This window comes from Phalacrocorax carbo, chromosome 25 (genome assembly GCF_963921805.1).
Source record: "Phalacrocorax carbo chromosome 25, bPhaCar2.1, whole genome shotgun sequence".
Taxonomy (NCBI): domain Eukaryota; kingdom Metazoa; phylum Chordata; class Aves; order Suliformes; family Phalacrocoracidae; genus Phalacrocorax; species Phalacrocorax carbo.
In genome coordinates, this window is record NC_087537.1 from 785699 (window position 1) to 808407 (window position 22709).

At 61.0% G+C, this 22709-nt stretch overlaps 1 protein-coding gene across 4 annotated transcripts; it reads left to right on the forward strand.

Moving 5' to 3' along the window:
* Positions 1-120: 120 nt before the first annotated feature.
* On the forward strand, positions 121-18674 carry STAT3 (signal transducer and activator of transcription 3). 4 transcript variants are annotated; one of them, XM_064473657.1, is made up of 24 exons: positions 121-253; positions 8441-8587; positions 9173-9317; positions 9479-9577; positions 10022-10117; positions 10202-10283; positions 10688-10782; positions 10979-11130; positions 11550-11708; positions 11835-11927; positions 12734-12793; positions 13089-13118; positions 13248-13341; positions 13426-13473; positions 13715-13798; positions 13894-13992; positions 14166-14301; positions 14413-14465; positions 14555-14649; positions 14984-15123; positions 15512-15727; positions 15959-16001; positions 16334-16446; positions 16530-18674. In XM_064473657.1, the coding sequence occupies exons 2-24, from the start codon at positions 8460-8462 to the stop codon at positions 16583-16585; spliced, it is 2316 nt and encodes a 771-aa protein (XP_064329727.1). In that variant the 5' UTR covers positions 121-253; positions 8441-8459; the 3' UTR covers positions 16586-18674. The 4 variants fall into 4 exon arrangements, with proteins under 4 accessions (XP_064329727.1, XP_064329729.1, XP_064329730.1 ...); XM_064473659.1 differs by having other exon boundaries at positions 15512-15724; XM_064473658.1 differs by lacking the exon at positions 121-253 and adding an exon at positions 3389-3648.
* The last annotated feature ends 4035 nt before the right edge of the window (positions 18675-22709 follow it).

Below are 22709 nucleotides of genomic sequence, written 5' to 3' on the forward strand. Positions count from 1 at the left end.
AGCCGGCGCAGGGCGGCCCCCCCCCCCAGCCCCACCGCGAGCCGTGACAGGCCGCGTGGCGGCTGCGCTGATTGGCCGTCAGGGCCCGCCCCTCGCGGGACCAGAGGGAGCGCCACCCTGCCATTGGCCGCACTCGGCGTGACGCGGCGGGGCGGGGCCGGGTGGGCAGCAGGTTTCTCGTCACTCGGGCAGGGTCCGGACGCGATCGTCGCCGGCACCGGGATCTGCCGCCCCGCCCCGCCCGGGACCGCCGGTGAGCGCGGGGGGGAGGACGGGGGCGGGCCAGGGCTCGGGCCCCGGGGTGGTCGGGACCGTCGGTGCTGGGACGTCGGTGCCGGGGACCAGGGTCGGGGGTTCGGCCAGGGCCGGCGGGTGCTGGGCCCCGGGGAGCGGGGTGTCAGAGCCCCGGGGGCGCGGGCCTGGGGCGCCGATGCCCGTCCCGGGGCGCGGGGCTGGCTCGGGGCTGGGCCGGCGCGGGGGGCGGTCGGGCGGCCCAGGGGCGGGGTGGGCAGCGTACGGCCGCCCCCCGCGGCAGCCCGGGTCCCCATCCGGGGGGGTGCCGCTCCCGCAGTGCCGGCGGGGCCGGGGGCGGCGGGTGCAGCGCCCCGCCGCGGAGCAGGGGGCCCTTCCCGGGAGCCTCCGCCGTCGGTCGGGGGCCCGTCGCTGCCGGCGGGGCCGGCGCCGCGGACGCCCGGCGGTTTCGGTTTTGGTGGGAGGCGGCAGCTCGCTCCGCTGCGGCCTGGCCCGGCGGCGGGGTCGGGGCTGCGGCGCCCGGCCGCAGGTTAGGGCAGCACCCTGTGTTCCCGGAGAGCGGTGATTAGGGAGGTACTAATTAACCTAACCCGCTGGATTTACGGCAAATGGGATTTCTTTCCTTCCCACAGTTCCCAGCAGGCACAGAGCGAGCTCTTGCTGGGCAGGGGCAGCTCCCAGAAGCTGGTGGGACTCGGAGCTCTTGCGGCATCGTGCTCTGCCCGCGGGGTCGCCGCTCCCCAAGCACCCGTGCAGAGCTGCGGGTGTCGGTGGAGCGTTCTTACACCGCACGAACTCCAGCAGAAGGTTCAGAGCCTAAACGGGCTTTTGGAAGAGGGAATTGCATCCAGCCTGGCAGGGATAGAGGAGCTGCTGCCTGCTCTGGTTGCATCGAGGCCGGGTGGTGGGCTCCCACGCTGTCCGTGTGCTTTAGGGGGGTTTAACTCTATGACAGCCCTTGGGCTGCACACTGGGGATTGCCTGAGCAAAGGTTTAGGGCAGGTGTTGATGCAGCCTGTCCCGGTAGCGAAATCTTCATGCTGATGAAGTGGCTCGTAGCCGAGACTGAAAACCTCACTGAGGGTCCTGCACCCAGGCAGACCAAGGCGTGAAGACCTGATTCACGTCCCTAATTGAGCTGTGAGCTCAGGGCTGCAGCTTTACCCACCCCTCTAACAGAACTGCTCAGCAACGTCTTCCTTGGGATCTTCTGCCTGACCAGGCTTTGGTTTGATAACCATCCTTGCAGGCAGTAGGTGTGATGTGGAGTGTCTGAGGAGCGGGTGTGGAGCAGAGCTGTTGGGTTGTGTGTCTTGGGTGGATGTTTGAGCTGTGTGGCCGAGCTGCCCACATGCTCTGCGGGGGCCGACAGCTCTGCCCACCGCTCTGCCTGTCAGCGTCCCACCGCTCGGCACGGCGCTGTCCCGCGTTGCTGTCCCAAGGTGTGCGTGACACTTGTTCCGCAGGCTGCGTGCGCACACCCGTGTGTGCCTGTTGGAGGGCCACAGCTGGAGAACCGGTGGTGTGGGGGGAGCCGGGGTGGTGTGTCCCAGATGGGGAGGGTGGGCTGCCCCAGGCCCCCTCTGCACCTGCAGGGCGCTGGCCCTGTCTGTGTCCACATGTCAGCGCAGCTGACCCCCGTTTCCAGCCTGAACGTGGTTGTTGTCATTGACACTCCCCAGTGGAGCCTCTTCTGCTGTGTTTTGTGGACCTGTTGGAGCTGCTGGAGCAGCGGTGGTGGAGGACAGGAGGGGTGTGTGGCCGTGGGCACCCTCTGCCCTGAGGGGGTGGTGACTGTGTTACTCGGCTCCTGCAATGGGAGTTATGTGTTGGGATGGACCCTGGAGAGCTGCTGAGCTGCGATGGGGAACAGCCAGCTGTTGTGTGTGGGTTGATCAAGGAACTCAGCACTGTGGCTGTGAGGTCACCCAGAGCCACCCTCTGCCCCGCGCTGTCACCTTCTTCTCCTTTTGCAAATCCCTGCATCGCTGCTCCATTTTTCCCCCCTCCAGGGCTGGCTTTGAAAGCGCTCCAGAGGAGCAGAGCCAAGTTCTCCTAATAGGATTTTCAAAGCTTGCTCTTGTGTTTGCCTGGAGCAATTAGCTGCTTTGTTGTAAAGAACAGTTTTTCATCAGCCTGCTGATGGTTGTGTGGAAGCGGAGGCAGCGAGGCGCCTGGCGTCAGTGCAGCTGTGCAGGGCTGTTCATTGTAAAGCCGGGGCTCCCGTGAAGCGTTGATCTGTCATGATCCTGTGATGCTCCTGCTGGTGATAACTCTATTAATGTGACCTATGCAACGCTACCAGTAACTGAGCTTCATCCTGCTCGTGGCGCTGCAGGGGGTGAGGAGTGCCACAGCCCTTTCAAGGGCCTCTCCAGTGATTCCCCCGCCCGGCCCCGTGCGCTTTGCTCTGGGAGCCATCGCCGCTTGTGGCAGTGCAGGCGAGGGCTGTTCTCGAGCGCGTCCCAGAAAGGAGATGGAAGGCAGTTGCGGGATTGCTTCCAGGGCAGCAGCCCTGTTTCAACTAAGGCTGTTGGCATGTGCAGAGCTGTCCTGCGCTGCCAGTGATGCCGCACGGCTTGGGCCCAGCTCCTCTGCTCTGCCCTGGCAGGGGAGCTAAAGAAAGATGAACTCTAGCTCTCAAGCTACTTATAACAGCTTTGCCCTGAGCTCTGGACAGTGTGTTTACCCCTGGGCTTGCATCATGCTGTGCTTGGCCCTGGCCACATTGTGCTCCCTGGCTCCGTTCCAGAGACAGGAGGAGAGGCTAACCGCAGAGACGGGCAAGCCCAGCGGAATCGGAAAGGTTCAACCCTTAGATCTCTAAACCCCGTCAAAGGAGGCTTCCCAGTGGCAGGGCTGACTGGGGAGAGGCTCCTGCGTGGGGTTTTGGGGCTGATGAGATCAGACCTTCCCAAATACTGGTGGCCTTGACAGAAGGAGTGTCGTAGGGACACTTTGCCTCTGGGACAGTTGGTGCTTCAGGCTGCCTGGCTGCTTTCTCTTGGTGCTGGGATGAGCTAGAGCTCGGCACTGCGCCAAAGGAGGCAACGTCTCCTCTCAGCCCTTCGGGAGGGAGAGGAGGCTTTTGGCTGCTTCCTGACCGCTTCCTGCTCCCAGCCGGTCCTGCCTTCCCGCATCCTCCCCGACTCGATGACGGGCCAGGCAGCCTCTGTCACAGGGCTCCCTCCCCGGTGCTGCATGCCCTCCTGTCACCTGCTGCAGCTGAGCTGTCTCTGGCGTGAGCCCGTGTTCGAGCAAAGCAGGTCTTGAGGCTCTTCCGGGCCCGCTGCCCTCGCAGTGGTATGTGGAGGGTTTGCCAGGTCAGGCTCTGGTTGAGCTGGGGGCTGCGAAAAGTCAGCGTGATCTGCTGCTTCTGCTGAGAGACCGCTCAAGGTGAGAACTGGGCGCAGCGGAGCCCCCAGGGGCAGTGAGCAGAGACCATGTCCTGCCCTGGGCTGGCCACAGGCACAGCGAGCAGGTGGTGGCCGTCCCTGCGGGCTGCTGCTCTGTTCCCATGCAGGGCGAGCCTGCCACGGTTCTCTGTACTCGTGCGTGTGGTCTGCAGTGACTTCCTTTGCCTCTGCAGCCACTCGCCTTGCGAGGAGATGCCTGCGGTGGGAAGAGGCAGAGCAGCTCGCGTTTCACTGTGTGCTAGTTCTGTTTTTTAGGGATCAGCGCGATGGCGCGTGGCGCTGGGGCCCTGGTGGGGTGCCGGCTTCCTGCAGCCGCGGAGCATGCGCTGCGCTGGGGAGGATCTCGCACTTGAGCAGAAGCCCGGGCTGCTGCGGCGGCTCGTTCTGCAGCTATTTGTGGCAGTGAGAAGTGGCTGATTCCCATCCAAACACTGCTGCCGCGCAGCAGCCTGGGGGCTTTGCCTTTGGCCTTTCGGTGCTCTGCAGATCGGGGCTCCAGTACTGCCCTGAAATGCCCAGGTTGTGGCTTTCTTGTGGGAGATCTGCGTGGATCAGGCGTCCAGTGAAGCGGCATCTGGTTCAGCTGCTACAGCCTGATAGGGGAAAGTCTGTCCACGAGCCGCTCGGCACTGGGTGCTGTGGGGGGCTGCCCGGGAAGCTGCTCCCGTGCGATGGCGGTACTGCAGCAGTGGCCCAGCAGCACCCACCCTTGGCTCCCAGCTGAGGGCTGGGGATGCTGCTCTGGCAGGAGACGGGCTGGGGCGGCGGCTGCGGGTTCTGGACAGGCTGGTGAAGCAGCCCCGTGTGCGGTGGTGCCGTCGTGGTGCAACAGGAAATGAGGTGGCTGAGCTCACCAGCAGGCAGGGCACTCTGGCTGGTAGCTGTTGCCTGGCCTGTGTATTTGTTGGGGTTTTTCCACCAAGAAGCAGCACTACACAGTCCACGCTGTAGTAGTAGCAGCCTCCAGTACCGAGTTATAATGGCTGTGAATGTACCACAGCTGCCTGTGTGGAAGGAGTGATCCCCATGCTGCTGCGGCTGGACAAACGGCCAGTGAGGAGCTGAATCCACTGCAAAGTGAGGGCTTTGATGCAGCGCCTTGTACGCAGCCCTGAACTGTGGCTAACAGCCCAGCCTTCCTTGGCCTACAGCTGCAGAAAGCAAAGGCTCTGGGGTCACAATGGCCCTGTCACATCAAGCCAGGTCTTACTCAGAGGCTGAAGGAGTGTCTGTTGTTTATAGGTTCCTGCATGGGCCAGTGTCTCTCTCCTCCTCCCTTATTGCTCCATTGAAAACAGGCTTTGTTCACGTGGTCATCTGTGAGGATTGCACCAGGGGGTTGTTGTTCAAGGTTAATGTCCTGTGGATGCTGCTCCTGTCTGTGGGGCTGTTCGATGCTGCAAAGTTCTAAAAACCTCTTAAAGTCCATGTCAGGTGCCAGTGTCTGTCTTCTCCCTGTGTCTCAGTCCACAACAGGGTGTTCCCCCTTTCTCTCTTGCTACAAAAAGCATCCAGAAAAATGGGGAAAGTGTCATGTACAGCAAAGATCAGCAGAGCACAACATACAGTGATGCTGAACGTGTCAGGCAGCAGTGATCCATACGTGGGCCCATTTTGGAGAAGCTGCTAGTGAAACCCAGCTCTCCGCTGCATGGCCCCTCCTGGACCAGCGGAGACTCGGGGCATGGGAGCTGGCAGGGGAGCTGTGGGTGGGCAGCTGCAGGTGATGGGTGGGTGCCCATGGTCATCTCTTGTGATGCTGGAAATCTGCACAAGCACCCAGCTCTGCGCCCCAGGCAAGGTTCAGAACTCCTGCCTGATGCTGCTGCTGTGTGCCCAGGGAGTCTTACTTGCTATTAAGGCTTTGTAAATATCTGTCCTGCTTAATGAAAGCCTGCCTGGCTCCTGCACGGAGCAGCTGCTCTCGCTGCGGGCCTGGGTCTGGTCATTGTGCCTTCGCCTGCTTCCAGCCCACCCTGGAGCCCAGGACAGAGCAGTCTCATTTGCTGGAGGGAAATAAATCCTGTCTTGAGGGGTGGCATGGCCTTCCTCCCATCTGCCTCCTTGCTGAGCGAAGCTCTGCTTGCCGGGCACTGCTGTGTACCTCCTGGCACCTCTCGCTGCTGGCTGGTTCTCAAATCTTCACACCTCCTGGTGTGTTTGCTGTGATTTCCTTCGTGCCAGCTTCTCGCGGCTGCCCCGCCATGAAGGTGCGGTGGGCTTCCGTACTGGTGCTGCCGCGGGATGGAGTGCGGTGCCCTGATCTGAGCCCAGGGCCAGCCTGAGACTCGTAGCTGGTGCTGGCCCCCTCACCTGTGCCCCGCTCCTGTGGCACCAGCCGTGCCGGCTGCTGGTGCGCTGGCGGTGTGGCCGTCCCCAAACCCAGCTGGCACGTCGCTCGCTGCAGTGACCTTCGGGAAAAGCAAACAGCTTTCTGCAGGGAAGTGACTTGCTGCTGGTGTCAAGCAGAGTTCTGCGCCTTCGCTTCCTGAGCGCAGCTTGCCCTTCCTTCATTAGCGTTAGTTTGATTTCCATCGATACACAAGTCACTAACTTGAAAATTGCTCCTTCCTTGTTTCTGTTGTTTCCTGGCAGTCTCCGCCTTCTGCACTTACTGTAAGCTCTGCAGCTTGTTCCCTGCCTCCCAGAGCAGAGGCAGGCAGGCATGTGTGCTTCTAGCCGGAGGGTGCCTAGAAGGCGTTGGCACCAGATTACAGCCCTGTACCTGTCGCTGGTGACCTACATGCCCAAGACCCTTCTTTTCCCCCGTGGCAAGAAGGTAGGAAAGCTTTGGGAAATGGTGCCTCGCTCTAGGAGAAAGCTTTGCCAAAGGCAGGCACTCGGGAAGTGCGCTCTTGACTCCTGAAGCTGAGCCCAAAGCTGCGTTCCCTCTGCTAAGACAGCTCCTGAGCATCTCGGTGCAGGTCTGAGGGGTTTGATGGTGTTAGGAGGTGCCTACAAGGTGACTTTTAATGCTGGTCTGACCCTGTGGTGTGAGGAGCAGCGTGAATCATGGAATCATAGAATGGTTTAGGTTGGAAGGCACCTTTAGAGGCCATCTAGTCCCATTTCCCTGCAGTGACCAGGGACATCCTTAGCTAGATCAGGTTGCTCAAAGCTCCATCCAGCCTTGCCTTACATGTATCTAGGGATGGGGCATCAACCACCTCTCTGGGGAACCTGTTCCAGTGTATCATCACCCTCATTGTAAAAATTTTTTTCCTTATATCCAGTCTAAATCTCCCCTCCTTTGGTTTAAAACCATCACCCCTTGTCCCGTCACAACAGGCCTTGCTAAAGAGGTTGCCCCCATCCTTCTTATAGTCTCCCGTTAAGCACTGAAAGGCTGCAGTAAGGCCTCCCCACAGCCTTCTCTTCTCCAGGCTGAACAAACCCAACTCTCCCAGCCTGGCCCCACAGCAGAGCTCTTCCAGCCCTTGGAGCATTTTTGTGGCCTCCTCTGAACCTGCTCCAACAGGTCTCTGTCCTTCTTGTGCTGAGGGCTCCAGAGCCGGACGCAGAACTCCAGGTGGGGTCTCACCAGAATGAAGCGAGGCTTCCTACCTGCCTGGGTTTGTAAGAGCGGCTGCATCTGGCCTGACCTCCTTGGGGCTGTGCCCAGCCCTGTGGGATTGTGCCTCACTGAGCCCTTGGTGTGGTGGCCTTGAGATCCTCTGCAGGGGTAAGAGAGAATGAGACTCGGCTCAGCAGCCAAGGCCTGCCTGCTGTGCTCCTATAACCTGGTGCAAATGGCCACTGGCTGCCAGTGCGAGCTCTGCTCTTCCGATCTCAGACGTTTCAGATTAATTTAATGACGTGGTGAAAAGAGAATGAGTCAGAACCTGGGCTTTCTTCAGCTTTGCAGCTGTGGCAGCTGGAGTGAAACCTTTCTGCTGCTGCTTTTCTTGGGAAGGGCCAGGACAGGCTGGGCTGGGGCCGAAGCCGCCTTCCACACTCACCTTTGGCTGGATTTTGAGTGGAGCTCTCGGGATGGAGCGGTGCCGCTGGAGCCTTGCGTTTTGGTGCTCTGTTTCACCGCTCGCCCTGCAGGGAGGCGAGGCTGCGCGGCTGCATCCTGCGCTGCCGGGGGTTCCGGGGCCGAGTGCTGGGCGCAGATGTCTGCGGGTGTGAAAAGGGCTTTTCCCCTCACAGCCAGGCTGGTGCCTTCCCCACCCTCCCCCAGGCGTTCGTGCCGTCATTCCCGCACTAACAATGCAGTTTCAGTCTGCGGTTCCTCCTTGCCTTGACCCAGGCCCGCCCGTGGGTGATGCAGCAGGTGATGCAGGGGCGCCTGCCCGGCCAGCGGAGCTGGCGGATGCTCTTGCCTTGCCAGAGCCCAGCCTGGAGGCACAAACCGGTGCCAGTCCCAGGGCTTCTTGAACTGGTCCTGCTGCTGGCTCAGGGTGGGTTTTGCTGAAGAGGAACCAGCTCCTGGATACGTGATCGGCTCCACAGGGACACCGGGGCTGGCCTCGTTCCTCGGGGCGCGTTGGAGCTCTGCAGTGTTGTGGGCCCAGAGCTGCACACCCAGCAGCTCCCCTGGCCCTATGCTGCCCTTAGAGGGACAGGCACTGCCGACCTTGCCCACGACGGCCCTCCCGGAGCTGTGTGCCCCAGGCTTACGGCGCCCTGGCCGTCTCCAGTTCTGGCCCCATCAGCCCTGCCCAAAGCAGAGTAGCGGTCGTGGCTGGGTCCTGCCGAATGGCTGGCAGGAGGGAGCCTGGAGGTTCCCAGGTGCCAGCTCTGAGCAGCACGTGTGCCCATCCCACCAGGTCTCCGGAGCTGGCCAGGATGGCGCAGTGGAACCAGCTGCAGCAGCTCGACACGCGGTACCTGGAGCAGCTCCACCAGCTCTACAGCGACAGCTTTCCCATGGAGCTCCGGCAGTTCCTGGCCCCGTGGATTGAGAGCCAGGACTGGTAAGGCCTTGTGAAACGCTGGTATGGGGACTTTGCTCGGGACACCCACCCTGGGGTGGCAGCAGGTGCCGAGGCAGTCTGGAGGAGCTCTGCCACTTTCCCTAGGCCCTTGACGTGGCAGGACTGGGCCTCCTCCCTGAGGCTCGTGTGGCACGAAGGGGAGCGGGGCTCTGTGCACAGTGTCAGACCCCGTCCAGGGGAAGCAGAGGTGTCCCTGTCCAGGGCTGACTTACATTGGCCTCTGTCGTAAAGGAGATCGACGCAGAGCACTGATTCCTGGATCCTGTCCAGCGAGCACGTGGGACCGGTGAGGTGCTCGTGTGTGCTGTCTGCCTGGCTTAAGGCCAGACTTTAGGCCTGAGTCCAAGACCTCTCTGTCACCCTGCCCTTGTGGGTGCAGGCCGAGGGCTCAGTTTATTGGCACGAAGCAAGTCAGCCCTGCTCTGGCCCTTGCTCTGGTGCAGGTTAGGAAGGGGCTGGGGTGTTAAATTGCACGGGGGGTGGCAGGCACGATCAGCTGCCTGCAGCGCTGCCTTGCCCCTTCCCCTGTGCCGGGCACCCAGGCCTCTGCCCTCCCTTGCGCAGGGCATATGCCGCCAGCAAGGAGTCGCACGCCACGCTGGTGTTCCACAACCTGCTGGGGGAGATCGACCAGCAGTACAGCCGCTTCCTGCAGGAGTCCAACGTCTTGTACCAGCACAACCTGCGGCGCATCAAGCAGTTCCTGCAGGTGAGGTGGGAAGCGCTGATTTGGTTGGGGGGGCTGCAGCAGGAGCCTGTGGAAGTCCAACGGCTTCCTTGGCACAGCTCACAACCTGCAGCTCTAAAGGACATGGAGATCCCGGGAGTTACACTGTGCCTGCTGACCTTGGGGGTTTGGTCCTTTTACAGAGCAGATACTTGGAGAAGCCGATGGAAATAGCCCGCATCGTGGCTCGCTGCCTGTGGGAAGAGTCGCGGCTCCTCCAAACGGCTGCCACCGCAGCCCAGGTAAGCGGCTCAGGTGTCCTGGGGCCACCGTCCTGCCGCCCGCCTGGCAGCGCCGTGGCAGGTACTTGGTGCTGTGGGGAAGCTTCCCCACTTGCTTCCTTCAGTAACGACAGCTGCTTTGTGCTGAGGGATGGCCCAGTTGCAGGGGCTGGTAACTTCTCCTCGCAGGCAGTAGCTGCTTCCCACCAGGATGCAGCCTGGGTGCTCTCTGCCTCTGTTAGCTTTGTGCATCTGTCTCTCCTCTCGCCCCTTGCATGGAGTGTGCCCTGCACCATGTGTGCCGTGCTGTGCAGCCCTGGAGCTGCTGCTGCAAGCGAGCAGCCAGCCTCACTGGATTTTGTTAGTGAGGGGGTCAAGTCCCTTCCTGCAAAACCTCCTTAGGCCGGGAGGGGAACATCCCTGGGTAGTGTCCTTGTTTTAATGCCTTCCTTGTCCCCTCTGCAGCAAGGGGGACAAGCAACACATCCAACAGCAGCTGTAGTGACAGAAAAGCAGCAGATGCTGGAGCAGCATCTTCAGGATGTGAGGAAGAGGGTGCAGGTATGTGTGCTGCCTAGGCACCTTCTCCTTTCTCCACTGTGGTGATCTAGTGCTTTGAATAAATCCACATCTCTTGCCTTGCAGGATCTGGAGCAGAAGATGAAAGTGGTGGAGAATCTCCAGGATGACTTTGATTTTAACTACAAGACTTTGAAAAGCCAAGGAGGTAATGGAAGCTCATTAGCACCTGGCAAACCAAAGTGTGTTCCTGCAAGGAAACTTGCTGGAGGGTGTGTTCCATCCCTCCTGTGCCTCCAGTCCAAGCAAGAAGGGTGGCTTAGGCTCAGGGCATTTGCATGGCAATTGGAGAAACCTTGTCTTTTGTTTCTGCCACTGACACTGCCTTCAGGGGAGCTGAACCAGAGCTCTGCCTGTCAGCAGAGAAATGGCCTGTGGAGGTGGTAGCACCGCTGTGCGTGCGGGAAAGCCAGCAAGGTGCTTAGAGGCTGCGTGAGGTTGGTGCTTTATAGGGTGCCTGCTCCTTTGCATTGGAAGGCCTGTTTGTGTGACGCTTGGGAGGGTAGGAGGAGTCCACGTGTGTGGCTGAACATTTCTCACCTCTCTGCACAGACATGCAGGATCTGAATGGAAACAATCAGTCAGTGACCCGGCAGAAAATGCAGCAGCTGGAACAGATGCTCACGGCGCTGGACCAAATGCGAAGGGTATGTCGTGCAGCTGGCCCTCCAGATCCCCCCGGCGTGCAGTGGTGCCCTTCTTCTGGGGTATGAGTTTAGTGTTCTTGCAGGGCCAGAACTGAGAGCAGTGCTGGAAGCACAGCCCTGGGCAACTTCTTTCTTTTCTGTGAATGTGAAACTTGCAGATCTCAGAGGGTGTTGATTCTGCTTTCTTTTTTGACAGGGTATTGTGAGCGAGCTGGCTGGACTGTTGTCAGCCATGGAGTATGTGCAGAAGATGCTGGCAGATGAGGAACTGGCAGACTGGAAGAGACGGCAGCAGATTGCCTGCATTGGCGGCCCACCAAATATCTGCTTAGACCGGCTTGAGAACTGGTAGGAGCTGGCTGGGTGTTGCATCAGCCCCTAGAGAGGTGGCATTCAAACACCTGCAGTGGAAATGAGCTCCTTGTCTCTTGCAAAATACATTCTGGTGCCTGCAAGTGTAAATGTACAGACTGATCCTTGATAGTGGACACTGGTGCTGGAATGGTTAGCCCCAGGCCTCTGGGATTTTAAGGCTTCTCTGAGAAGTTCCTGTTCCTGGTGTGCAGAACTTGAGCACATGCAGGTTTCTTTTGTAACATGTGGCCTAGAAAAATGCAGAGCCGGGGGACATAGACACATTCTATTCTCCGCTGGTGGGGTATGGAGAGGGTCTTCGCTCAAGAGCGAAGGAAGAGGAGGGGTCTGCGGGCTGGGACCGTGCAGGGCTCAGCAGCCAGAGCTAACACTGGTTCTTCCTGCTCCTCTAGGATAACCTCTCTTGCCGAATCACAGCTACAGACCCGGCAGCAGATTAAGAAGTTGGAAGAACTGCAGCAGAAAGTTTCCTACAAGGGTGACCCAATCGTCCAACACCGGCCCATGCTGGAGGAGCGGATTGTGGAGCTGTTCAGGAACCTGATGAAAAGGTGCCAAGGGCTGGGAGGGAGCTGTGGGCAGTCCCCTGGTCACAGGCAGTGGGTGGAGGCGGGGGCAGCGAGTGTGCTGGGCCAGGCCTGAGGATTGACTCTGGTTCTTGTGCCTTTTCCCTGCAGCGCTTTTGTTGTGGAGAGGCAGCCCTGCATGCCCATGCACCCCGACCGGCCCCTGGTCATCAAAACCGGCGTGCAGTTCACCACCAAAGTCAGGTGGGTCACCGGCCCCTGTGATCCCACTGCGCTACGGGAGTGGGATGCAACCCGTGTGGGGGAAAGCAAAGCAGGATCTCTCCCTGAAGGAGATGCTGGTGTGGATCCAGCCTCCAGCTTGTGTGTGGAGTGCTGGTGCTGGGCGGGGATGAATCCCAGCAGGCTGGCCCTGCTGGAGTGTACCGCCTGCATGACTCGGTGCAGGGATGGCGGCTGCTGGCTGGGGCTCTGCGGTGTTCCTGGAGGCAGACGGGATTCTGGTAAATCCCACCGCGGGGGCGGGCAGCAGGAAGCGTCAGCATGTCCCTGGCCAGCTGCCTTTCAGCTGGCCTGTGTCCCCTGCTAGCCTCTGCAGAGAGAGGCTGCCCTGGCACTGGGCTCTGCCTGGAGCTTGTTCACCATCTCCCAGCTGTGCCCCCCTTGTCCCCTTGGCATGTGGCAGCACCTGGGCACAGAGCGGTGTGGAGGGTGTTTCCTCAGAGCAGATACCTGCCTGGTGTGGGTACTCGGTAGCCAAAATGAGCCCTCCCTGGGGGGGCTCGGGAGCATCAGTGCTGGGGGCAGGTGTCGGGGCTGATGTGTCACAGGCCTGCACACAGATGGGCTCAGGGATGCCGGAGGAGCTGGGTAATGCTGCATCCCCATGGGCTTTGGTGTGAACCGTGGTGCTGCCTGCTGGGGCATGCATGCAGCACTGCTGTCCATCCAGCTGTTCTGCAGTCTGTGCCAGATGCTGTGTTGAACTGGAGTTGTTTGCATGTGCAGGATGTTCACATTCACACTCTGCCTCTGCTGACTCTTTGCAGGTTGTTGGTCAAGTTTCCAGAGCTGAACTATCAGCTGAAAATTAAAGTCTGCATTGACAAGTGAGTTCTGTGCTCTGATCCTGGCAGCGTTGCATGGCGTTACTGGAGTGGGACTTGTTCCTGCTGCTGTTGGGTCAGGCTCCATCCCTGCACTGAGGGCCAGCACGACCCCCGGTAGAAGGGGAGGGTGTGGGGTGGCACTGGGTCCCAAGGGTTTGTCTCATGTCAGTGGGACAGCCTGGGGAGCTCGTGGGACTTGATGTTGTGATGCAGCCAGGCCCATGCACCAGCTTGTCTGCATCAGGGTGGGAAGGTGGCCATGGCCATGACCAGGTGTGTCTCTCCCCTTTCCTAGGGACTCTGGGGATGTCGCAGCACTTCGGGGGTAAGTGCAAAGGTTTGGGGTTGTTTGTTTGTTTGTTTTCTCCTTCTGCTTTTAATCCTGGCAAATATCCTACTGCACATTTGCTCTGAGGGGGTTCTGTCAGCCTTGCTCTGTCTTTCTTCTTTTGAGGTCCCGGAAGTTCAACATCCTGGGGACAAACACCAAGGTCATGAACATGGAGGAGTCAAACAATGGCAGCCTCTCAGCAGAGTTCAAGCACCTGGTAGGTACCATGAGCTCTCGGGCTGTTCCCATTAAGGCTTGATGCTGTCATGGTGTTGCTTCAGCCTGTTCCTTCTGCCCACAGACCCTGCGGGAGCAGCGGTGTGGTAACGGAGGCAGAGCCAACTGCGATGTAAGTGCTGGGGAGGCTCTGCATAGGAGAGCCCTTTGCGGGCAGCTCTGCTCCCTGTTGAGCAGCTGACCTGCAAGGGGAAGCAGGAGGGGTGTTGTCCGCAGGCAGCCCCTGGTGTGTTGGAAGCTGCCAGACCAGCCCTCTCCACCCAGACCTGAGCAGCAGCGTTGGGCGTGATGGCTGTATGTCAGGCCAAGGGCAGGCATCTCCTGTGTGCTCATTGTGTCCTCTTCCACCCTAGGCTTCGTTGATAGTCACCGAGGAGCTGCACCTCATCACCTTTGAGACAGAGGTGTATCACCAGGGGCTGAAGATCGACCTGGAGGTGAGCTGTGGGTTACTGCCTGTGGCTGCAACAGGCCTGGGTGCAGAGGAGCCCTGGGAGATGTCCCAGCCTGTGGTCACATCCTGTCTTTGCAGACCCACTCGCTGCCTGTGGTGGTCATCTCCAACATCTGCCAGATGCCCAATGCCTGGGCGTCCATCCTGTGGTACAACATGCTGACCAACAACCCCAAGGTAGGACCCGGTGCCGAGGCGATGGCTGGCAAAGCAGCAGTGCCAGGCTTTGGGACCAGAGGGTTGCTGCAGCCAGGGAGAGGGAAGCTGTGGCCTGGTAGCAGGGCAGGGGCAGGGCCTGGTCCTGCTTCCGTCCCATGTCTTAACTCAGGGCTGTGTTTTGCCTTGTGCAGAACGTGAACTTCTTCACCAAGCCCCCCATCGGGACCTGGGACCAGGTGGCAGAGGTGCTGAGCTGGCAGTTCTCCTCCACCACCAAGCGTGGCCTCAGCATCGAGCAGCTGACAACGCTGGCAGAAAAACTTCTAGGTAACCTGGGTGTCCTGCCCATCCCTGCTGTCCCTCAGGTTGCTCCCTGGAAATGGTGTCTTTGGAAGAACAGCTCTATCTAAAGTTGATGCTCCTGTTCTTCTCTGCCAGGGCCAGGTGTGAATTACTCTGGCTGTCAGATCACCTGGGCCAAGTTCTGCAAGGTATAACTCCCTCTCTTCCCCCAAGTGCCTTCCCTTGGCTGTTCCCTTCCTCCAGGCCATGCTCACAGCCTCTCTGTCCTCTTCCTCAGGAGAACATGGCTGGCAAAGGCTTCTCTTTCTGGGTCTGGCTGGACAACATCATTGACTTAGTGAAAAAGTACATCCTGGCGCTGTGGAACGAAGGGTGAGCCTCAGCCGGCGTTGGTCCGGGGAGCCTTGGTTGGGCTGGGCCTTGGGAGGGATCCCATGAGTCCTGTCCTGATGGAGTAGGGTGCCTTGTCCAGGTGCAGGTGCACTCTCCCAGGATGCTTTTTTCTGTCCAGACGCTGTTGATTAGTTCAGAGTGAAACCCCCGCCCCAGCACCTGGGAATCCCTCAGATGTCGGTGGCTCTGCCAGTGGCCAGGCCAGGCCCTGCTGCTGCTAAACGCTGTGCAGAGAGCTGACAGGGTTCACATCCTGGAACAGCTGCTCCCGTATCCTGACCCACCCCTGCTCTCCTCGCTTCCTCCTGCCCAGGTACATCATGGGGTTCATCAGCAAGGAGCGGGAGCGAGCCATCCTGAGCACCAAGCCTCCAGGAACCTTCCTGCTGCGGTTCAGCGAGAGCAGCAAGGAAGGTGGCATCACCTTCACGTGGGTGGAGAAGGACATCAGTGGTATGTTGCTCTCCCTGCCTTGCTGCCCTTAGTGCCCTGCCTTGCTCAGCCAGCGTTTCTGGCTCCAAAGGGGCCTTGGAACCCCCTGATAAGACACTTGTTGTTTTTCTTTGTCCTGAGTACACCTCTGCCTAGTTTAACTCTTTGAGCCTGGGTGCCCTTTGCTGGTCTCTGGCTCCTGAGTGTCCCTGCCCATGTGCTGCCTGTGTGGCACTGAAGCCACCTGGCAGGTCCCTGTCCTGCCCCATGGTCTGCTGGGTGCCTCGTGAGGCTGAGCATGGCCCCAGCCCAATCCTGTCCCTGCTGCTCCTGGGGTGTTTGAGGAAGGCTCTGCCTTCGCCTGAGGAACGTGGGTGTCTTGCCCTGTGTCAAAAGTCTCCTTGTACAGGGAAGACCCAGATCCAGTCTGTTGAGCCTTACACCAAGCAGCAGCTGAACAACATGTCATTTGCGGAGATCATCATGGGCTACAAAATCATGGATGCCACCAACATCCTGGTGTCCCCCCTGGTGTACCTGTACCCAGACATCCCTAAGGAGGAGGCGTTTGGGAAGTACTGCCGCTCTGAGAGCCAGGAGCACTCTGAAGCTACTGACTCAGGTAGTCGTTGACTTTCTGCGCTCCAGCATGGCTCCTGTGTCATGGGGAGGCTCCGGGGACATTGCTGGTGGAAGAGCTGTCACCAGCTGGGATCCTGTGCCGGTCCCCAGAGGGCATAGCCACAGTGTGGGACTAGCACCGGGGTCCCCATGGGGTGTGGGCAGCGAGGGCTGCTCAGGGCTGGGAGGGTTCCTTCTCTGGCAGCTGGTGACAAGGCTGCTCGCTCCTCTGCAGGTGCTGCTCCGTATCTGAAGACCAAGTTCATCTGTGTCACCCCGTGAGTGTTCCTGGGGGGTGTCTGTGAGCACTAGGGGGGGCATTTGTGTGCTGAGAGGGGTTTCCTTCCCACCACTGCCTGGATTCTGCCTGGGTGCTGTTGAGGTTCCCAGCCTGGGCAGGGGGAGACTGTGGGGGCTGAGCCAGGCTCCGGCTCGCTGCCCTAACCACGGGCCTGTTCTTCCCCTCCTGGGGCCCCTTTCCTCTGGAGAGCTCTTGAGACTGGCTGTGCCATGTCCTGGAGCCCATCGGGGGGGTGAGGAGGTGTCAGAGAGCTCTCGTCAGGCCCTGAATCTGGAGGTTTCTGTGCTTTTTCCTTCCTCCCTCAAACAGCACCTCCTTCAGCAACACCATCGACCTGCCCATGTCCCCGCGCACCCTGGACTCGCTCATGCAGTTTGGCACCAACAGCGAGGGAGCAGAGGCCAATGCAGGAGGGCAGTTTGGTGAGTGGTGGGATGTGGCCCCCGAGGGGGTCCTGGCTGCAGCCACGCGTGGCCCTGTAACCTCTGGCTGTGTCTCCCCACAGAGTCACTGACCTTCGACATGGAGCTGACCCCGGAGTGTGCTTCTTCACCGATGTGAGGTGCTCCGCCGGCGCTCGCGGGGGCCCTCCCAGGACTTGGGCTTCCTGCCTCCAAAGAGCTCCCCTGGTCTCACCCTGCTCGGTCACGGTTGCTCTGAGCCTTTCCTTGAGAGGAGCTGGGGGCCGAGGTCCCTGCCACCGATTCCTTGTTTGACCTAAACGAACACCCCCCTCTCCAGGGTGGTTTCCATTCGTCTCTTTGGGGGGAGGGGGAGAATGAACCTTTTTCTATTTCCTTCCGTAACAGTTTTTTATTATTGTTTTGCTCATTCAAGTGCCTATTAGCCTCCGATTGCAGCCTCAGTTTTTACAGATGCTTCTGCAGCCCCAGTTGTGCTGCCTGCTGTTGAAAGCTGCTTTCCTGACTGCCAGAGTCCAAAAGCCTGCGAAGACCTTACGAACCCAGATTTGCTTCCAGGCACCTGAGAGGGGATCGGCCGGTCCTGGCCTCCACATGGGTTACGCGACCTGCTGCGCAACCGGGGTCTGCATTGCTGCTGCCCCAGCAGCCCTCCCAGAGCTCGCAGAGCACAGAGGGGTCTCCTCTCTGCGCCTTTGGCCCTGCTTTTGGCCAGGAGGACCAGCACATTGCTCAGAGCTGCAAGGTAGATGCACCCAGGCCCTCCTGCCCTATCTGGGCAATGCTTCTCCTGGGCTCAGACTGGGTTTTGCTGGGAGCAGGGGGTTTTGGTGGCTCCTTCTTCTGGCCACCTGCTTCCTGCTGTGGGCACAGAGGTCTGGCTGGCTCCAGCAGCTCCAGGGCTCCTGCTGGGATGACTGGTTTCCCAGGGTGACTGGCGGGGCAGTGATGTGTCCCAACACCAGTGCATGCTTGTGAGCATGCAGCACTTGCATCTTGGGTCTCTTTTGGGACCTGGGTATAACCACAGAGGCTGCCCCAACTGTGGCTTGACCCGTGGCCAGGCGAGTGACAGGAGCGTGGCTGTGCCTCCCTTGCTGCACAGTTAGACCTGTTGGACCCCGGGGGGGAGGATGGGAGGCTGCTGGATCCAGCATGATCTGCAGTGGGGCAGTGGATGGCCTGGCGTGGCCCTTTTCCTTCTGGTATGGCTTGTGATGCCCCAGGCAGTGGGTTTGCAGCTTTTCGGGGGCTTCGTGTGGCATTTTTGTTGGAGGTTGGCTGTCGCTGTTAAGGTAGGAGGTGGCAAGAGTAGAAGGGAGCAGGATGTACGTAGGGAGAGGAATCTGCGGTTGGCCAGCGCTTGACAGAGACGTGGGTGTTACAAAAGGCAAGTTTCCTTGCTTGGGGGTGTCGAGGAAAGGTGGAAGCTGTGCTTGACCCATGGCTATGGTTCTGTATTTACCAAAAGTGGGGGAACCCTCCTGCCTTTTCCATGCAGTGGGCATGCAGACACCTATGGGCAAGGAAGGGGAGGGAGAGGCAGTGAGAGCTGCTGCCTCCCTGCTGCATCTGGAAGCCCGTGGTGTTAATGGGGCTGTGGCTGCTGGCACCAGGGTGGCAGGAGGGGTGTGTGCTGTGCTCGGCTGGGCCCGGTGCTTTGGGGCAGGGCTGCGGGAGCGGTCGGCACTGAGGTTGTGGGTAACATCAGTGGAGAAACATCTTACTGGGCACCAGCACCAGGCTTTACAGGTCTATGATGAGTCTTGATTCGGCCCTGGGTGGAGAGAAACCCTCAATCATCTGTACCAGTGATGCTGCTGTGGCGCAGGGTGGACCCGTTGTGTGGCTCTGGCTTTTCTACCCAGTAAAGACCACGAGGTGTGGGCTGCGCTGGCGGCATCACAGCCTGCGGGCAGGGTGGGGGGGAGGGTCCCCAGGGGAAGAGAGAGAGGGCTGTGGGGTCCCAGGCAGCCCCCTTAGCTGGGTGTGTGTGGGCAGGAGCGGGTGTCCGTGGCTGGCCCTGGGGACGGGAATGCCCTTTGAAGTTCGGAGGGGCTCAGAGGGGACAAGGGCCCTTTGCCCCTGTGCTCGGGTGTAGCTGCCTCCAGCTGCAGTCACTGTAGCCCTGGGCAGCATTCAATACTGTAAAAAAACTTTATTTTTTGTATATTTTATTGCTGTATTTACAGGTTTAACTTTCTCCAAAATAAAAGACTCTGAAGCGACGTGGTCTCGGGGCGTGAGTTCAGCTGTCTGCGTGCAGCGCCTGCCTTACCCTGCTCCGGGAACTGGGGCCTCTGTCAGTGAAACGCTGGCCCTGACGCCAGAGCTGCGGTTTGCAGTCGCAAACCAACGCGCCCCGCTGCTGCCGGCACCTGGCCCACGCCGCTGCCCGGCCTGCGTGGGCAGCCGCTCCCGCGCCTCCCGCCTTACCGGGGCGCGGCAGGGCCCGTCCCGCGGCAGCGGGGGGACGGCGGGGGGCGTATCGCTGCGCCCCAGCCCGGGCACGGTTTGTCTGCCCCTGGCTCTCCCCGCCTTGCGTAAAGGAAACTCGGGTGCCAGCGTGGGAGGACGCGGCTGCGCTGGGGCCCCGCTCGGGCTGCGCCGTTCGCGGGGGTGCCCGCGGCGGCACCGGGACCCCTGCGCGTGCCGCCGCCCCGGGGCGCGGGGCGGGGGGGCTGGGGGGGGTGTCCCCCCCACACCGCCCCTCTCCCCCCGGCCGTGTCCCCGGGCTGGGTGGGGGGGGTGGCTGCCTGGGAGCCCCGCAGGGACCTGGCTCCACGCCCGGGGCTGCAGCGTGGGCCTGCCCTGCCCTCTCGTGGGGACGCGATGTGCTGCCGTGCCCCGCACGCTGCCCCTCTGCGGGGACAGACCCCGGCCCCAGCCTCGCCCCCCGCTGCTGCGTGCTGCCCACAGAGCACCGGCATCTCCCGCGGGAGCCCGGCCCCATCCGCACCCCCAGCGCTTGCCACCTGCGGCCTCCCGCAAAGCCGCAGGGCAGCAGGCTCCTTGCAGGGTTTGGGCTCTGATGAGGCTGAGAGGGAGAGATTATTGCTCTGTCCGGGCAGGATTAGCAGGGGGATTTTTGCATGCAGGTCATGCTCGCTAAATCCGCCGTAGCTCCTGGGGTAACCAGCTGCGCTGGGCTGCTTTGAGGTGCTGGAGATGGCCGTGGAGCATCCTGCGCCCTCCCCGTGCCCTGGAGCATTGTGTTTGAGCTAAATTCTGAGCATGTCCCCGCTCTGGGAACCAGCCCCACCAGGACCCTCCACTTCACCAGGGCTCTGCGCGGAGCTGCAGACCCATCGCTGCCCTCGAGGCAGCTACACGCGATCGTGTGCCAATTCCTGGCAGCACAGCCCGGGGTGCAGGGTGGGGGGCTCACATGGGAACGTGGTTTGGCCCAGCCCCTGGGCCCTCCCCTCTCCTCCCCTCTCCTCCCCAGTGGTTCCCAGCTCCCCCCTGCCAGCTGCAGGATGGGGTAGAAAACCCCGGAACAAGGAATTTTCTTACAGATATGCAAACCCTGAGGCTGCCACAACTGTTTGCTGTCAGGAACACAGTGTTCCCTCCCGTGTTCCTACAGATAAGTGGCTTCTTATCTCCTTCCACCCACAGGCCATGCTGCATCGCCGTCAGAACCTGCCCTGCTCCCCAGGTTTGCCCCTTGAGTAACGGGGTGAATAGGCCACCGATCTGATCTCAGGGGTTGCTGTTGTCAATCCTTCGGTTGGCAGGCATGGTTGGCAAGTGCCGTGGCCTGATTTGCAGCAGGAGGAAGCACCTGGGAAAGCTGGCTGGGCTGGGCTGGGCTGGCCAGACCCCTGTGGTACCAGGGGGCACCTCCTGTCCCCCTTCCTGCTGCCCAGACCACCCCAGGGGGGTTGCGGTTTGTGCAGGGCTGGGCTCCCTGCTTTCTCCCTGTGCTGGGCGCTGCAGCAGGACCCAGGCGGGAGGGCCGGGCTCTGGGGGAATGGGATTGTTTGTGGCTCTGAAAGGAGGTCATGGGGGTGGCTTTGCACATTCCCCAGGGCCTCCTCCAGCAGCGCAGCAGGGAGGGAGCAGGGATGGTGTCTGAGCCAAATGTGCAAACAGATTAGGGGGTTCCAAATGCAGATAAGCTGCTTGGGATGCAGACGCTTGCGTGACAGGGACGGGGTGGCCCCGTGGGGATGGGCAGCCACCTGCCAGGGCAGCCCCGTGCCACAGGAGCCCAGAGTAGGCAGCTGCTGGCACAGGCAGGCCCGCAGCTCTCCTGGGGCCCTGGCTGCAGCTGGCTGAGCCCTGGGGTCCCGCTGGCCCCAGGCGAGTCCAGCCTGTTCAATATTGTCAGTTCCTCGGGGATAAACCCACAGATGGGGATTAGAGAGGCTGCGGCACAGCCGTGATTACAGCCCCAGTCCCTGGGACCAATCAACTGAAATAGCAGTGCTGCAAGGGGGGGTGGGAGGCAGAGACGCCTGGGGTTTGGCCACCTCCAGCCCAGGGTCCCGCCAGAGGCTCCCCTCCTGCATCCTCCCAGGTGCTGCGCAGGGTCTTCCTGCAGGGATGTGGCTCTGGACGCTCTGCAGCACCGAGCTGCTCTGCAGGCAAGCCAGGGTCGGCACGTAGTCTGTGCTGTGCCCCACAGCAGTGCCCCAGTGGGGCTGCAGCGATGCTGAGGGTCACCCAGCTCATGCGTGGGTGGAGGCACCGAGCAGGGAAAGCGCGGGGCTGCGTGGGGCCGCAACCAGTGCTGGGTGGCTGTGCCGAGCACCCCCTTCCCCGACTGCTGTTGCAATGACCCTGGCAGCTCCAATGAGGTGGGAAACCACAAGCTTCACCCAACCCAGCCCCGGGGCAGCCGCCCCAACAGCTTCCACCCCCCCAACCCGCTCCCCTCGCCCTCCACACGGCTGCGCGTGCCCCAAGCCCCCCGAGCTCAGCACCACAGCTGCTCCCACGCAGCCCATCACAGCCGTCGTTCACCTTCCCAAACCACCGCAGGTTCAGATCGCAGAGGCGCGCCCCCAGCAGCTGGGGACGCAGCCAGAGCAGCCCCCCAGCACCCGGCTGCTCTTGGGCACGCATGCTGCACGCAGCGGGGCAGCCTGTACCCGAGCACAGTGGGCGGGCAGAAACATTCGCCCACAGCTCTGCCGGGTGCTGGGCGATGGTGAGCGTGTGGGCGGCATGAAGGCCCCGGCCGGCACCGGGGGTCGGTGCCCTGCCCTGACCCCAGCTCCCGCCACCCCCCTACGCCAGCCCCCGGTCCCTGGCTGAGGCTGTGCCCACAGCAGCCCCGCGGAGCTCGGGCAGGGCTGGCTGCAGCAATGAAATGCTGCTCTGTACCTGCTGGTTTGCCAGGGTAGGTGGGCACTGCGGTCTCCTCCTCCATCCTTCCTCTGCCCAGTCGTTTGCTGCCATGAAGGTGGAGCTGGGAACAAGCAGTGGGACGCTCTGCTCCAAATGCCCATCTAAGCCTCCTCCTTGTCACGCCCTCAATCGAGGGCAGCTTTGAGCTGAGCTGTGGAGCACAAGCCATCGCTGCCCAAGCCAAACGCCATCTCTGCCTCACAATGCTCGTAAACCAAAAATCAAATATTGCATCACTCTCAAACTTTAATACGCAGCAGAGTTGAGCCAAGCAAGGTCTCAGTGGCAGCGCCCACTGCCAGGTGTGGCAGAGGTCAGACCTGGAGCTCCAGCACAGCACAGTCCCCAAGTGCCACCATCTGCCAGCCCCGCCGGCGGCTGCTGTGCCGAGGCAACACGACCTGCCTGTTTCCCTGCATGCATCCCATCCTGGCTCAGAGCACAGTGTTTGGCTGTGCTGGCACCAGTGCCAAGGGCTCACCTCGCCCCAACGCAGGGCAAAGGGCCCCGGGGCTAGGGCCGCCACAGCTCCTGGCTGACCCCACAGACCAACGCTGCTTCCAGGCTCAGCTGCTCAGGAGGCTGGTGGGGTTTGACCAAAATCAGTTTCCAAGCCCTGTGTGCCCCGAGTCACCAGCCCACTGTAAGGGGGGGCTCTTCAACTGATCTTTTCCCCCTATTTTTCCTTCCAGAGGTGCCAGTTCCTCATTGTCCATTAGTACAAGGCCTGGGAATTAGCACCACAGCACTGTTAGCAGGGGCGGGAGCCCTCCTCATCCTCGGGAGCCTCTGCATCCCACTGTGTTCATCCAGGCACGTTGGCTCTCCTGGAAACCCGCCAGCGCAGGGAGTGCGAGCTGTCCCCCGCGCTGTCCCCAAAGCCGGGTGCCTGCTGGGACCATGGG